Source organism: Oryctolagus cuniculus, chromosome 17 (genome assembly GCF_051225735.1).
Source record: "Oryctolagus cuniculus isolate XC-2025 breed Fujian yellow rabbit chromosome 17, ASM5122573v1, whole genome shotgun sequence".
NCBI lineage: Eukaryota > Metazoa > Chordata > Mammalia > Lagomorpha > Leporidae > Oryctolagus > Oryctolagus cuniculus.
This window is the reverse complement of record NC_142883.1, coordinates 16,467,241-16,483,907: the sequence shown is the minus strand read 5'-3', so window position 1 is coordinate 16,483,907 and position 16,667 is coordinate 16,467,241. Positions and strand designations below refer to the sequence as shown.

At 36.9% G+C, this 16,667-nt stretch overlaps 1 protein-coding gene across 1 annotated transcript in view; it reads left to right on the top strand.

Annotated features, from left to right (window-relative positions):
- LOC100354814 (uncharacterized) overlaps positions 1-16,667 on the top strand; it is a 279,056-nt gene that overhangs the window by 121,999 nt on the left and 140,390 nt on the right. The window contains exons 19-21 of the mRNA XM_089318019.1: positions 12,062-12,166; positions 15,233-15,286; positions 15,925-16,029. Of these exons, the coding sequence (XP_089174145.1) occupies positions 12,062-12,166; positions 15,233-15,286; positions 15,925-16,029 (264 nt within the window). The remainder of the gene's footprint in view (positions 1-12,061; positions 12,167-15,232; positions 15,287-15,924; positions 16,030-16,667) is intronic.

Here is a 16,667-nt window from a genome sequence, read left to right as displayed (position 1 = left end):
CCATTGGTTCACTCCCCAAATGGCTGCTACAGCTGGTGCTGCGCCGATCCGAAGCCAGGAGCCAGGTCCTTCTTCCTGGTCTCATGCGGATGCAGAGGCCCAAGACTTGGGCCATCCTCCACTGCCCTCCCAGGCCACAGCAGAGAGCTGGACTGGAAGAGGAGCAACTGGGACTAGAACTGGCACCCATATGGGATGCTGGTGCCACAGGTGCAGGATTAACCAAGTGAGCTGCAGCGTTGGTCCCCCATTTGAATTTTAGTATCATTTTTTCTAGAACAGAGAATAATGTCATTGGTATTTTGATTGGAATCACATTTAATCTGTAAAGTGCTTTTGATAGTGAAGATGGCGGAATAGTGAGGGCGCGCACCGATAGTCCGGGAAAATTTAGTTTAATAAAAGTGGAGTTACGGTAGCCTCAGAAAAAGGATCAGGAAAAAATTGCAGAGGAAACTCTTCCGGATCTAGTGGCTGTGACTCGGAGGACCTACTGGGAGAACAAGGTTGCCTACCGTGTGGAAGCCAAGCCGCGGGAGCCGCAGGGTCTGCATGCCAGTGCAGGAAGGGGAGTGGATGCCACACAGACACCAGCAAGGTTGCAAGGTTGCAAGGTTTGCAAGAGTTTGCAGGGTTTGCAAGAGACAAAGAGCAGGCCCCCACTCTGGATTTACATAACAACAGGAGAGAGGTAAGGAACTGAGTCACTACATTCAGTAGCCTAGGCAACCCAGTGGGAGTCCAGAGGAGAAACAGAGCATGCACAGACTCTTTGGGTAGAAGCCAGAGATTGGCAGCTAAATACCATCAATTCTGCACAGCCAAGTGGTGCGGTATTACTTACCTCCTGAATGAATGAATAAATAAATAAATAAATGAGAGAGATTTACCACGCATAACCTGAGGATGTCACCTTTGCACACCCGTAACCTGGAAGAGCTCTCAGGCCACACCCATCTCAAGCCTCCAAGGCTCCTCCAACAGCAGGCAGTCCACTTAACACGGACATAGTATAATAATAATAAAAAAAAAACTCACAGTGAGGGAAACAGAATTAACCATGCCAAGCAATAAACACAGAAATCGAGGGAACAAGATCAATGATGACACTATAATGCCTCCAAATAAACAAAACACCCCAAGCCAAAATTATGAAGATGATGAGATAGAAGAAATGCAAGATACGTATTTCAAAAAATTTATGATAAGAACATTTAGAAGTTTTCGAAAGCAAATCGTTGAACTACAGAAATCCTTATTGGATAGGATTGAAAAACTCTCTCGTGAAAATTAAATTTTAAGGAAGAATCAAAATGAAACGCAGAAACTAGTAGAGCAGGAAAGTGTGATAGTGAAGAGAAATCAAAATGAAATGAAGAGCTCAATAGATCAAATGACAAACACATTAGAGAGCCTTAAAAACAGAATGGGTGAAGCAGAAGAGAGAATATCGGACTTAGAAGACAGAGCACAGGAAAGGATACAGTCAGACCAAAGAAAAGAAGAGGAAATTAGAAATCTAAAAAATATTGTTGGGAATCTACAGGATACTATTAAAAAAACCAACATTCGGGTTCTAGGAGTTCCTGAAGGCATGGAGAGAGAAAAAGGATTAGAAGGCCTTTTTAGTGAGATACTAGCAGAGAACTTCCCGGGTCTGGAGAAGGACAGAGACATCCTAGTACAGGAAGCTCATAGAACCCCCAGTAAACACGACCAAAAGAGATCCTCACCACGACACGTGGTAATTAAACTTACCACAGTGAAAGAAAAAGAAAAGATTCTAAAATGTGCAAGAGAGAAACGTCAGATTACTCTCAGAGGATCTCCAATCAGACTCACAGCAGACTTCTCATCAGAAACACTACAGGCTAGGAGGGAATGGCGAGACATAGCACAGGTGCTAAGAGAGAAAAATTGCCAACCCAGAATATTATATCCTGCTAAGCTCTCATTTGTGAATGAAGGTGAAATAAAGACCTTTCATAGCAAACAGAAATTGAAAGACTTTGCCGCCACTCGTCCGGCCCTGCAAAAGATACTTAAAGACGTGCTACACTCAGAAACACAGAAACACGGCCATCAATATGAAAAAAGGTAAAGGAAGAAAAACCACCAATAAAAGAGCATGGGAACCTCAAAGCATATACTAGAAAATATCTCCGGGAAAATGGCAGGGCAAAGTCACTATGTATCAATAGTCACATTAAACGTGAATGCCTGAACTGTCCAGTTAAAAGACACCGAATGGCTGACTGGCTTAAGGAGCAACACCCAACTATTTGTTGCCTACAAGAAACACATCTCTCTAACAAAGATGCATGCAGACTGAAAGTGAAAGGTTGGAAAAGATATTCCATGCCAACAGAAACCAAGAAAGAGCTGGCATAGCCATCTTAATATCAGACAAAATAAACTTTAATACAAAAACTGTTAAGAGAGACAAAGAGAGACACTATATAATGATTAAGGGTTCAATTCAACAGGAAGATGTAACTATTATAAATGTATATGCACCTAATTACAGGGCATCGGTCTATTTAAAAGATATGTTAAGGGACTTAAAGGGAGACTTAGAATCCAATACAATAGTACTGAGGGACTTCAATACTCCACTCTCAGAAATAGACAGATCATCCGGACAGAAGATCAACAAGGAAACAGCAGATTTAATCAACACTATTGCCCAAATGGATCTAACAGATATCTACAGAACTTTCAATCCTACATCTAAAGACTTTACATTCTTCTCAGCAGTGCATGGAACCTTCTTTAGGATTGACCACATACTAGGCCATAAAGCAAGTCTCAGCAAATTCAAAAGAATTAGAATCATACCATGCAGCTTCTCAGACCACAGCGGAATGCAGCTGGAAATTAGCAACTCAGGAAACCCTAGAAAGTACGCAAACACATGGAGACTGAACAACATGCTCCTGAATGAACACTGGGTCATTCAAGAAATCAAAAGAGAAATCAGAAATTTTCTGGAAGTAAATTAGGATAACAACACAACATATCAAAACTTATGGGATGCAGCAAAAGCAGTATTGAGAGGCAAGTTTATAGCAATAGGTGCCTATATGAAAAAATTGGAAAGGTACCAAATAAATGAGCTTTCAGCGCATCTCAAGGACCTAGAAAAACTGTAGCAAACCAGACCCAAAACTAGTAGGAGAAGAGAAATAATTAAAACCAGAGAAGAAATTAACAGGATTGAATCCAAAAAAAAATTACAAAAAATCAGCCAAGCGAAGAGCTGGTTTTTTGAAAAAATAAACAAAATTGACACCCCATTGACCCAACTAACTAAAAAAAGAAGAGAAAAGACCCAAATCAATAAAATCAGAGATGAAAAAGGAAATGTAACAACAGACACCACAGAAATAAAAAGAATCATCAGAAATTACTACAAGGACTTGTATGCCAGCAAACAGGGAAACCTATCAGAAATGAAGAGATTCCTGGACACATACAATCTACCAAAATTGAACCATGAAGACATAGAAAACCTAAATAGACCCATAACTTAAACAGAAATTGAAACAGTAATAAAGGCCCTTCCAACAAAGAAAAGCCCAGGACCAGGTGGATTCACTGCTGAATTCTACCAGGCATTTAAAGAAGAACTAATCCCATTTCTTCTCAAACTATTCAGAACAATCAAAAAAGAGGGAATCCTCCCAAATTCTTTCTATGAAGCCAGCATCACCTTAATCCCTAAGCCAGAGAAAGATGCAGCACTGACTGAAAATTATAGACCAATATCCCTGATGAACATAGAAGCAAAAATCCTCAATAACATTCTCACCAAATAGAATACAACAACACATCAAAAAATCATCCACCCAGACCAAGTGGGACTTATCCCTGGTATGCAGGGATGGTTCAACATTTGCAAATCAATCAATGTGATTCACCACATTAACAGACTGCAGAAGAAAAATCATATGATTATCTCAATTGATGCAGAGAAAGCATTCGATAAGATTCAACACCTTTTCATGATGAAAACTCTAAGGAAATTGGGTATAGAAGGAACATTCCTCAATACAATCAAAGCAATTTATGAAAAACCCACAGCCAGCATCCTATTGAATGGGGAAAAGTTGGAAGCATTTCCACTGAGATCTGGCACCAGACAGGGATTCCCACTCTCACCACTTCTATTTAACATAGTTCTGGAAGTTTTAGCCAGAGCCATCAGACAAGAAAAAGAAATTAAGGGAATACAAATTGAGAAGGAAGAAGTCAAACTATCCCTCTTTGCAAATGATATGATTCTTTACTTAGAGGATCCAAAGAACTCTACTAAGAGACTTTTGGAACTCATAGAGGAGTTTGGCAAAGTGGGAGGATATAAAATCAGTGCACAAAATCAACAGCCTTTGTATACACAAGCAATGCCACGGCTGAGAAAGAACTTCTAAGATCTATCCCATTCACAATAGCTACAAAAACAATCAAATACCTTGGAATAAACTTAACCAAGAACGTTAAAGATATCTACAATGAGAATTACAAAATCTTAAAGAAAGAAGAGGATACCAAAAAATGGAAAAATCTTCCATGCTCATGGATTGGAAGAATCAATGTCATCAAAATGTCCATTCTCCCAAAAGCAATTTATAGATTCAATGCAATCCCAATCAAGATACCAAAGACATTCTTCTCAGATCTAGAAAAAATGATGCTGAAATTCATATGGAGGCACAAGAGACCTCGAATAGCTAAAGCAATCTTGTACAACAAAAACAAAGCCGGAGGCATCACAATACCAGATTTCAGGACATACTACAGGGCAGTTGTAATCAAAACAGCATGGTCCTGGTACAGAAACAGATGGATAGACCAATGGAACAGAATTGAAACACCAGAAATCAACCCAAACATCTACAGCCAACTTATATTTGATTAAGATCTAAAACCAATTCCTGGAGCAAGGACAGTCTATTCAATAAATGGTGCTGGGAAAACTGGATTTCCACGTGCAGAAGCATGAAGCAAGACCCCTACCTTTGAACTTACACAAAAATCTACTCAACATAGATTAAAGACCTAAATCTATGACCTGACACTATCAAGTTATTAGAGAACATTGGAGAAACCCTTCAAGATATTGGCACAGGCACAGAGTTTCTGGAAAAGACCCCAAAAGCACAGGCAGTCAAAGCCCAAATCAACTATTGGGATTGCATCAAGTTGAGAAGTTTCTGTACTGCAAAAGAAACAGTCAGGAGAGTGAAGAGACAACCAACAGAATGGGAAAAAATATTTGCAAACTATGCAACAGATAAAGGGTTAATAACCAGAATCTACAAAGAGATCAAGAAACTCCACAAAAACAAAACCAACAACCCACTTAAGAGATGGGCCAAGGACCTCAATAGACATTTTTCAAAAGAGGAAATCCAAATGGCCAACAGGCACATGAAAAAATGTTCAAGATCACTAGCAATCAGGGAAATGCAAATCAAAACCACAATGAGGTTTCACCTCACCCCAGTTAGAATGGCTCACATTCAGAAATCTACCAAGAACAGATGCTGGCGAGGATGTGGGGGAAAAGGGACAGTGACCCACTGTTGGTGGGAATGCAACCTGGTAAAGCCACTATGGAAGTCAGTCTGGAGATTCCTCAGAAACCTGAAGATAACCCTACCGTTCGACCCAGCCATCCCACTCCTTGGGATTTACCCAAAGGAATTTAAATTGGCAAACAAAAAAGCGGTCTGCACCCTAATGTTTATTGCAGCACAATTCACAATAGCCAAGACCTGGAACCAACCTAAATGCCCATCAACAGTAGACTGGATAAAGAAATTATGGGATATGTACTCTTTAGAATACTATACCGCAATAAGAAACAATGAAATCCAGTCATTTGCAACAAAATGGAGGAATCTGGAACACATCATGCTGAGTGAAATAAGCCAGTCCCAAAGGGACAAATATCATATGTTCTCCCTGATCGGTGACAACTGACTGAACAGCAAAAAGGAAACCTCCTGAAGTGAAATGGACACTATGAGAAATGGTGACTTGATCAGCATAGCCCTGACTGTTAATGAACAACTTAATACATTATCCCTCTTAGTAGTTTTTTTGTCTGTTCTACTTAATATGACTGGTTTAATTCTGTAATTAATACACAGTTATTCTCAAGTGTTGAAACTTAACTAAAAAGTGATCGCTGTTAAATATAAGAGTGGGAGTAAGAGAGGGAAGAGATGTGCAATTCGGGACATGCTCAAGCTGACTTGCCCCAAATGGTAGAGTTAGAAACATACCAGGGGATTCCAATTCAATCCCATCAAGGTGGCATGTACCAATGCCATCTCACTATTCCAAGTGATCAATTTCAGTTCACAATTGATCATAATGAAAGGACTAAGAATCAAAGGGATCACACAAACAAGTCTAGTACCTGCTAATACTAACCGATAGAATAAATAAAGGGGAGAGTGATCCAACATGGGAAGTGTGATACACAGCAGACTCATAGAATGGCAGATGTCCTAAACAGCACTCTGGCCTCAGAATCATCCCTAAAGGCATTCGGATCCGGCTGAAAAGCTCATGAGAGTATTTCAGGCATGGAAAGACAAGACACTCTGGCAAAAACAAACAAACAAACAAACAAACAAAACCCTAAATGAAAGATCTCTGTGAGTGAGATACAGTGGAAAGAACAGGTCTTCAAAGAAAGAGGTACCTTTCTCTGAAAGGACAAGAGAACCTCCACTTCGATATGACCTTGTCTAAACAGGATAAGAGTCGGAGAACTCAAAAGGCTTCCATAGCCTTGGAAATTCATGACTGGAGCATAGGGAGATTACTGATGCCATAAACAGGAGTGTCAATTTGTAAAGTCAACAACAGGAGTCACTGTGCACTTACTCCTCAAGTAGGATCTCTGTCCTTAGCGTGCTGTACATTGAGATTTAATGCTATAATGGGTACTCAAACTGTATATTTCACTTTGTGTTTCTATGTGGGTGCAAACTGTTGAAATCTTTACTTAATGTATACTAAACTGTTCTTCTGTAAAAAAAAAAAGAAATTATCAATTCCCAACTTGACTCTCACTGGGATTAAACATGACAATAGGTCTGATCTGATTTCATCATCATTTAAAAAATCATCTATCATTTTTCACTTTATGTTTCTGTGTGGGAGCAAACTGTTGAAATCTTTACTTAATGTATACTAAGCTGATCTTCTGTATATTAAGATAATCAAAAATGAATCTTGATGTGAATGGAAGGGGAGAGGGAGTGGGAAAGGGGAGGGTTGCGGGTGGGAGGGACGTTATGGGGGGGAAGCCATTGTAATCCATAAGCTGTACTTTGGAAATTTATGTTCATTAAATAAAAGTTAAAAAAAAGTGCTTTTGATAGTGTAGACATTTTGATGAAATTGATTCTTCCAATCCACAAATATGGTAGATCTTTCCTTTTTTTGTGTGCCTTCTTCTATTTCTTTCTTTAATGTTTTGTAATTTTCATTGACTTCCTTGGTTAAATTTTTTCCAAAGTATTTAATTTTTTGTATCTCTTGTGATGATATTGATCTTAGAAATTCTTTCTCAGCCATGGCATTGCCTGTGTATACAAAGGCTATTGATTTTTGTGTAAGTTTTATATCCTTCCACTTTATCCAACTCTTTTATGAGTTCTAAATGTCTCTTAGTGTAGCCTTTTGGTCCCCTATATATAAATCACATCATCTGCAAATAGGGGTAGTTTGACTCTTTCCTTTCCAATTGTTTATCCCTTTGATTTCTTTTTCTTGCCTAATGCTTCTGGCTAATACTTCCAGGAATAAATTGAATAGTAATGGTGAGAGAGCATCCTTTTCTTGTTCTGAATCTTAGTGGGAATGCTTCTAGCTTTTCCTCATTCAATAAATTGCTAGGTGTGGGTTTGTTTTTAAAATGCCTGGATTGTCTTCAGCCATGTTCCTTCTAAACCCATTTAGCTTAAGGTTTTCATTATGACAAGAAGTTGTATTTTATCAAATTCTTGCTCTACGTCTATTGAAATAATTTTGGTTTTTATTCTTCAGTTTGTTAATGTGCTATATACCACATTTATTTTGATTTGAGAATGTTGAACCATCCCTGCATACCAGGGATAAAACCCATTTGGTCCAGGTGAATGATCTTTCTGAAGTGTTGTTGGATTTGATTGGCTAGAATTTTGTTGAGGACTTTTGCATCTATGTTCATCAGGGATATTGGTCTATAGTTCTCCAACTCTGTTACATCTTTTTTTTTGGGGGGGGGGGTTTAGGAATTAAGATGATGTTGGCTTCATAGAAGGAGTTTGCAAGGACTCTCTCCCTTTCAATTGTTTTGAATAGCTTGAGAATAGGAATTAGTTCTTAAATATCTGGTAGAATTCAGCCATGAAGCCATCTGGTCCTGGTATTTCTTTGTTGTGAGGGTCTTTATTACTGATTCAAATTCTGTCTTGCTTATTGGTTTGTTTAGGTTTTCTTTGTCTTCATTACTCAATTTTGGTAGATTTTTTGTGTTCAGAAATCTATCCATTTCTTGTAGGTTTTCCAAGTTGTTGGCATACCATTCTTTGTAGAATTTCCTAATGATTTTTTAAAAATTTCCATGGTATCTGTTGTTAAATTTGGATTTTTCATCTCTGAGTTTATTGATTTGGGTCTTCTGCCTCTTCTTTTGTTAGTTGGGCCAATAGTATATCAATTTTATTTTTTGCAAAGAACCAGCTCTTTATTTCACTGAACTTTTGTATTGTTTTTTGATTTCAATTTTGTTTATTTCTTTATATTCTTGCTTTCTGGCCTAGCATATGGTCTATTTTAGAGAACATTCCACTCATTGATAGAAGAATGTGTATGCTGCAACTGTGGGATGAAAAATTCTGTAGATATCAGTTAGGTCTTTTTGGTCCATAGTGTCTATTTGCTCTGTTGTTTCTGCATTGCTTTTCTACCTAGTTGATCTGTCCCTTGCTGAAAGTGGGGTGTTGAAGTCTCCCATTACTATTGTATTGGAATCTATGTCTCTCTTATGTCCATTAGCATTTGTTTTAAATAACCAGGTGCCCTGGCATTGGGTGCATATACATTTATTATAGTCACATCTTCCTGTTGAATTGATCCCTTAATCTTTACATAATGCCATTCTTTGTCTCTTTAAAGAGTTTTTGTGTTAAAGTCTACTTTATCTGTATTAGGATGGGTACATATGCTTGTTTCTGCTTTCTGTTAGTATGGAATATCTTTTTCTATCCTTTCACTTTCATTCTGCATCTATCTTTGTTTTTGAGTTGTGTTTCTAGGAAGCAGTAAATAGATGGGTCTTGTTTTTTAATCTATCCAGCCCACAGGTATCTTTTATTTGGATAATTTGGGCCATTTACATTAAGGTTACTGTTGATAAGTAATGACTTGGCCCTGCTATTTTCCCATAAATATTTCTATTGTTTACTTTGGATTGCCTTTGTACTTTTAGTGAGAGATTTTCTGCCTTGTCATTCTTTCATAATGATGACTATCTTTCTGTGTTTCTGTGTACAGCAGGTCCTTAAGCATCTTTTTTAAGGCTGGACAAGTATAAATTCTTTCAATTTCTGATTGTTATGGAAAGACTTTATTTCACCTTCATTCATAGATGAGAGCTTTGAAGGGTACAGTATTCTGGGTTGACAGTTTTTTCTCTTAAGACTTAGACTATGTTCAATATCTGTTAACCTGTGGGGGTTTCTGATAAATCAGCTGTGAGTCTATCTGGAGATCCTCTGAAAGTAATCTGGCATTTCTCTCATGTATAGTTTAGAATCTTTTCTTCTTGTTTTACTATTGAAAGTTTGACTCCAATGTGTTGTGGTGAAGATCTTTTCTGGTCATGTACATTAGGAGTTCTGTGTACCGCATGTAATTAGATTTCCCTTTTTCTAAATCGGGGAAATTTTCTGTGATTATTTCACTAAATAGGGTTTCTAATCCAATCTCTTTCCATACCTCCAGGAACTCCTAAGCCATGTATGTTGGGTAATTTGATAGTATCCCATAAATCTCCAACACTGTTTTTAATTTTTGCAATTGTTTTAATCTGACTGAAAAATTTCCAAAGGCTTGTCTTCTAGTTCTGATATTCTTTCTTTTATCTCACCAAAATCTGTTTTTAAGGCTTTCCACTGTATTTTTATTTGACATATTGAATTATCATTTCTAATATTTCATTTTTATTTCTCTTCAAAATATCAATTTAATGGGAGAATTTTTTTATTCATGTCATGTCAGGCATTTTATCAATTTCTTCATCTTCACATTCTAATAGGGAAGTGTTGTGATCTTTGGTGGGAGGGTCATGTGTCTTTCTTATTCTTGTTTGTTGAATTTCTGCATTTACTTTTAGACATTTGTAGAGATAGGTGTTGATTTTTCCTCCTGATGGATTTTTCCTTTGAACTATGCTTCTGTGGTTTAGTGGAGTGTCTTCTCTCTCACTGAATATCCAGATATGTTCACTGGGTGTGGCCAAGGAGCTCTGGTCACTACTCCATGGTGTGCCAAGTACCCAGGATGACACCCAAGTTGGGTGTGGTAGATCTTGTCTTAACAGAAATGAGGGTATGGTCACCTCTGTTGATGTAATCATACCCTCACCTTCCCTCTTCCAAGGCGATTGATTCCCAGGTGTTAGCCTTCAGTGAGGCAATACTCATTTGCAATTCCACATGAACTCTACAAAGATCTGGGAGTCCTCAGTGTGAGCATGGATCCTGCTGCAGTAACCCACCTCCGCCAGTCAGGGGACTCTGAGCGTGTGAAGTGGCTCACAGTGATTGTGCAGACACCTTGCTGCACCCGGCACCCTCTCATGCAGTCAGAGTTCCCACAGTCTCAGCACACAGGGCTCCTGCAGTCACGGATGCAGAGGATGTACTCCACCTTGCTAGCCTGTCCTGCCCACAGAGAGACTCAGCTGATGTGGGTGCTCTGCCTAGGCAGTTTGAGCCCTGGAGCCTGTGATAATATTGAGAAGCTGGGGGCACCTCACAATCCTATGTGGATATCTAGCCTCCTGTCAATCATCCCAGCCAGACTCAGAGACAGTGGGGGATGCTGATTTTTCCCTCTGGTAAAATCCCTGAATCACACATGTGCACAATAGCCACTGGCCACAGCCCTACTCATTTCACAGTCACGCCTTCTCCCCACTGGTTGCTGGATGGGCATGTACAAGGATCTCTGCAGGCTGTACTGATGTCAGAATGGCTCCTTTACCCTGCTCATTGCTGGGTTCATGCACCTGAGCTGCTGCAGGTGCCTCTGCTAAGAAGATGGCGTCTTATCCCCTCCAGTTGCTGGCCACGCACACAAGAGCTGCTGCAGCTGCTACCTACTTATATCAAAATGGCGCCTGCCTTCTCTCAGCTGGTTGCTGGGTGCCATTGTTGGGGAATGGGGAAAGTAAAACATGACCTGTTTTTTTTTCTGCTGTGGTTAGTAGGCATCCTCTTCCCTTCAGGGCTCCAGGCCAGACTCAAAGATAGTGAAGTATGCTAAGCTTTCCCTCCGGCTGTATCACCAGTGGCCTGGGCTACTACAGGCTGATCTCACCTTGCACTCCGAAGCTGGCACTTTCTCTGGCTCTGGGCTGCTGGGGTTATGTATCCATATTAGATTTCTTGAAATTCCTTCCTTTTGGCAGAAAGAAAACTAAAGTCTATGTCTTATCACTGAAACTAAATGACAGTTATTTAGAGAATTTAATTAGGATTTGAGACTTGTCTTGTAAAATAAACAAAAGAACCTGCTAATTGAATAAATATTAAATTATTTTTCATTGCTATGAATTCATAAATAGTAACTCAGGCATGCATTAAAAAATATGTCATTCATGCTCCAACTAAGGAAAGATATTCTAGTGTTTACTGTATCATTGACACTCATTGCACATTGACCTTCCTTGCCAAGACATTCCTGCTAAAACTGGTAACATATATATACAGACATAAGAACATATACAGACTCTAAAATCCATCAGATTTTGCTAAAATCTCTTTTTTTCAAGGAGGTCTTATTGGTGTAAATAAACTGGACTCATTTTTGGAAGACATAGGATTGAACCTCACAGAGGAAGAAATTAAGGATCTAAGATGCAAACTGTCCACTGATGGTGAGCATTTAAAATACTTTAAGCTACTCATATAATTCTAGAATTTTGCATAAATGTAAATCAGTCAACCCATTAAATTGTTTATTTACCATAGGTCAGAGTTTAGAAAAAAAATAAAATAGTAATTCAGAGGGCAATGAATTCCTAATTTATATCTTTTTCATTTTATCAAGATGATGCAGTTTATTTTACTTGAATTCTAAACAGAGATTGGAGTTTCTTCAGGTCCACTACAGGTCAGGAAAAGTTGGAGGAAAGAAAACAAATTAGAGAAGAGAGTGAAAATACAATGACTTAGAGAAAAATATGTAGAAAAAAGTAACCATGAGAAAGAAAGAACGCTAAGGATGGTGAATGATTTGTGTCACCAATTGCCACTAAGATGATCATTTCCCTTGCAACTGGTTCCAGTTCTTCCAGGCATTTACCATTAAGGACAAAAAAAGAACAGAAATAATGACGTGCATTCATTTGCCATGAAGCCATAGCAGAATCTAATAGCTGTCAAAAGTCCAAAGACAATGAAAGAGTCAGACCAGTATATGTGACATGTTACCCTTACAAAGCTTCAGTATTCCTTTCTTCTGGCAAAGCTTTCTGATCCAAAGGCTGTGTTCCTGGGCTTCAATGATCTCTCCTGGGGTGGAGATACACTTAGTTATATGCATTCCATCACAGATGAACAAAAAATGTATATTAACCTGGGAAAATTCCTTGGTTAATAGTGCTTATCTAGAACATGATCATGTCACTCATATATCCTTTTGTTTCATTGTTGTGACACATAGGCTAGATCACATTTCTAGAATATATTTTTATGATTATCCATTTATTTTACATAGTCTTTATTATTTTGTGGTGATTATCTTTTTAATGTCTCTAAAATATATAAAATTATGCTTTATATAATATACATAGATAAATTATAAATCAGTAATAAGTAACTGTGCTTCCTAAGTATTAGAATATTATCAATAACTTACACCTTTATATGCTCATCTGCATTTCATTTTAATGTCCTTCCCTTGAAAAGCAAACAATATCTTGAATATTTTATTTATAGTCCTCTGTTTTTTTAAAAGAAATTTTAATCATATATGTTTCTAAGCAATATTTTAACATTTGTTTTATGAGTCTTATAAAATATTATCTTACATTATATTATAAATGTCTTGCATCTTGTTGTTTCCTCAGTGTTTCTAAGATCCATTTACATTGTTGCCTGCAGACACATTAATACTTTTCATGCTATACACTATTTTATTATGTTAGTATAAAGCAGTTTATTTATACCTCTTACCATCAATAGACATTTAGATTATTTCCAGTATTACACTGGCACAAACAGTACTGCCAAAAAATGATCTTGTACATGCAACTTGTCATCATGTCAAAGACTTCTTATGAAATTTGTTTATGTAAATATATATACTCTAGAATTGCAGGGTGAAAAATTAAGCCAATAATCAACTTCTACAAATTAAAACTGTAACATGAAATTGCAATTCATTTTTCTATCATCAGTGTTCAAGAGTTCTTGTTGATCTATACATCCTTTACAACATTTTGTATATGATCACACATGTGTTGCCAAGTCTAGCCAGTCTGAGTGTATGTTTGTCACTAGGTCACAAATAAATTAATTTTTAAAAATAATAAAAGTATAATATGTAAGATTTTACTTCTTGGGAAAGCTCCATGATTCAAATAATGGCTATATTCCTGGGCTTTGATGAAAATTTGACCTCATCAAAATTAAAAATTTTTATTCCTATATCAAGGAAAGCCCATGTGATATAATAAAAAGAAAAACTGAACAGTGAGAGAAAAATATTTGCAAACCACATATTCAACACAAGATGAATAGCCATGATACATAAGGATCCCTCAAAACTCTACAATATAAAGAACAAAAAAAGCCATTACAAAATAGGCAAAAGGGGTGAAGACATATTAGACCAAAGAAGGAAACATGAAAATATGTTCAACATTATTAACCTTTAGGGAAATGACAATCAATACCACAATGAGATATCACTACATGTCTATCAGAATGACTAAGATAGAAAATAATGACATCAAATACTGATGAGAATGCTAGAGAAATTACATCACTTATACTTCCTAGTGGGAATGTAAAATGATACAGCTACTCTGAAAAACCGTTTTGCAGTTTCTTAAAAGACAACATAACCATACAACCCACGAATTATATCACTGGACAAAGAACAGACTTTGGAGTGGACACCATATTGGAGTGCCTGGGTTCACATCCCAGACCCACTCCCAGTTTCAGATTTCTGCTAATGCACACCCTGGAGGGCAGCAGATGATGGCTCAAGTACTTGAGTCCCTGCCATTCACCTGGGAGGCCTGGGTTGAGTTCCTGACTCCTAGCTTCAACCTGGCTAAGCCATGGCTTTTGAGACATTTGAGGAATGGACAAGAGATGGGAGATTCATATTCATTCATATTTTTTCTGTCACCCTCTCTCTCTCTGTTTCTCTTCCCTCCTCCTCTGGCTCACTCTCCCTCTTTTCTTCCCTCCTCCCTCTTTCTGTTTCTGCCTTTCAAATAAATAAAATGAATAATGCTATTTTAAGAAGTAGACCGTATAAAACAATCTTATCCTTTGGCAGATATAGGTTGTATTCCTTACAGAACTAAATCACAGTGGCCATTGTTGAAATTGTCCTTTTTCATACATGGTTTCTTCTTTACACTGATTTATTCCTGCGAAGAAGGTAAAAGTAGATAAATTCTGTGGGATGTAAATTTTGGTGTATGTTTTCCACTGTTCATGTTACTTCTAAGTCTCACAGTTTATTTCTCTTGTTGCCTCTCCAAAGAAATACTGATTTATTTCATAAATAACAAATATGGATCAGAATTAGTTCTTTGAATTCTTTGAAAAGAGGGCAATCAATGCAAAAACCTACCTTTTGATATTTCAGTGCATGTTGAAAGATGTGTGACTAGCACACATCATTGTGCCTGTTTCTATACATGGGAATACTGAAGCACATTCTGGCCTACTTCTTTTTATTTCTTCTATTTTTCCTTTAGCAAATGGAGAAGTTGAGATGAGAAAGTTGTGGGATGAATTGAAAGCTTTTACAGGTGAGTGAAAGTTATTACAATATAAAGTTCCCTAAGCTTAGTATATGAGTATTTGTAAATAATAGTTTCCTGTGATTCTATCCCTTATTTGTTAATTTTGGCCTTAAACCTTTTCTGATAAAATATTTGCATCTAATATCCTTGAGTTTTCCTTTATATATAGTAATTAAATATCTCTAATTTCCTACTAACTTGTAAGCTTTCTGCAATTTTTCACTAGCAATGTCACTTTGGTATTATTTATAGACTCCCAATTCAGAACAGATTAAGTCAAAACAAAACTAGTTTTTTTATTTTCCATTTCTGGACTAAATCTTGTAATTCACACACAAAAAATGTTTTGAATATGCAGTACATTTGTGACATGTAAAAATGATTCTGATATTGTAATTAGAACTAATAGATATTCAAGTAAAATTTATTCTTCTCTACTTTAACTTGTTAAAGATGAGGCAAAATCACTTTTTTAAATAAATAAATTTGTTATATGATTCCTTATTGATTCTGTATAAATCTGTGTATCATACACTTGACCTTTCTCAAATCAAGAAGAAACATTTAGACATAAGTAAATTGTCAGTTGAAATAACTCATTATTCAAAAAAGTTGTTGAATGATAACATTCTCATTTTTCAAAGGACAAAGGATTGATGTGCAGCATCTACCAGATTTTATAAGCAACATGGGTATTCAGCTAACAGAAGAAGAACAAATGAAGCTGGTAAACATGCTCCCAGTTGATGGTGAGTCTTAAAGATGAGACTCTGTTGCCTTTCAGAGAGCTTAGTTAAGTGGGAGTTTCAGGGAACTCTTAAACATTTCTGTTAAGCATTTTTTAAAAATACTAAAACAATTAGAAAATGTACATTTTAAGTTATGTAGATGATATTTTGCTCTTTTTTTCATACGTCAGATCATCAGGACTCAGCACATCATTACAGTCATGTATCTAGCCAATGACAAACTTTTCACAATTAAAATGTGAGAAATTGATGGGCTGAGGAGATTTTAGAAGGGTTGAGTGGAAAAGGCCAAAAAAAAAAAAAAAAAACTACAATGGATTATCAGTATAGTAGAGCTCATTAACAATTGCCTTAGATGTTTAAAATTGAATAATTTTTCAAAATGAAATACTCTTTGTTTCTTCCCCTATATTTTAAATTGTATGTAAGGATATAGTTATTCATTGAATAAGAATTATTCCTGATATTCTAGAATATGTATAATATCTTCATAAATATACATGTATCATATTTTACTTGACATATATTATGCTTTGCATTGTAGCTGCTGGAAAAACCTATAAAAATAGATTATTAGATGCTGTGAAGTCCTTCAAAGGTGAGTAACAAGCAATGTGATAGCTAGTGCTTAAATTTAT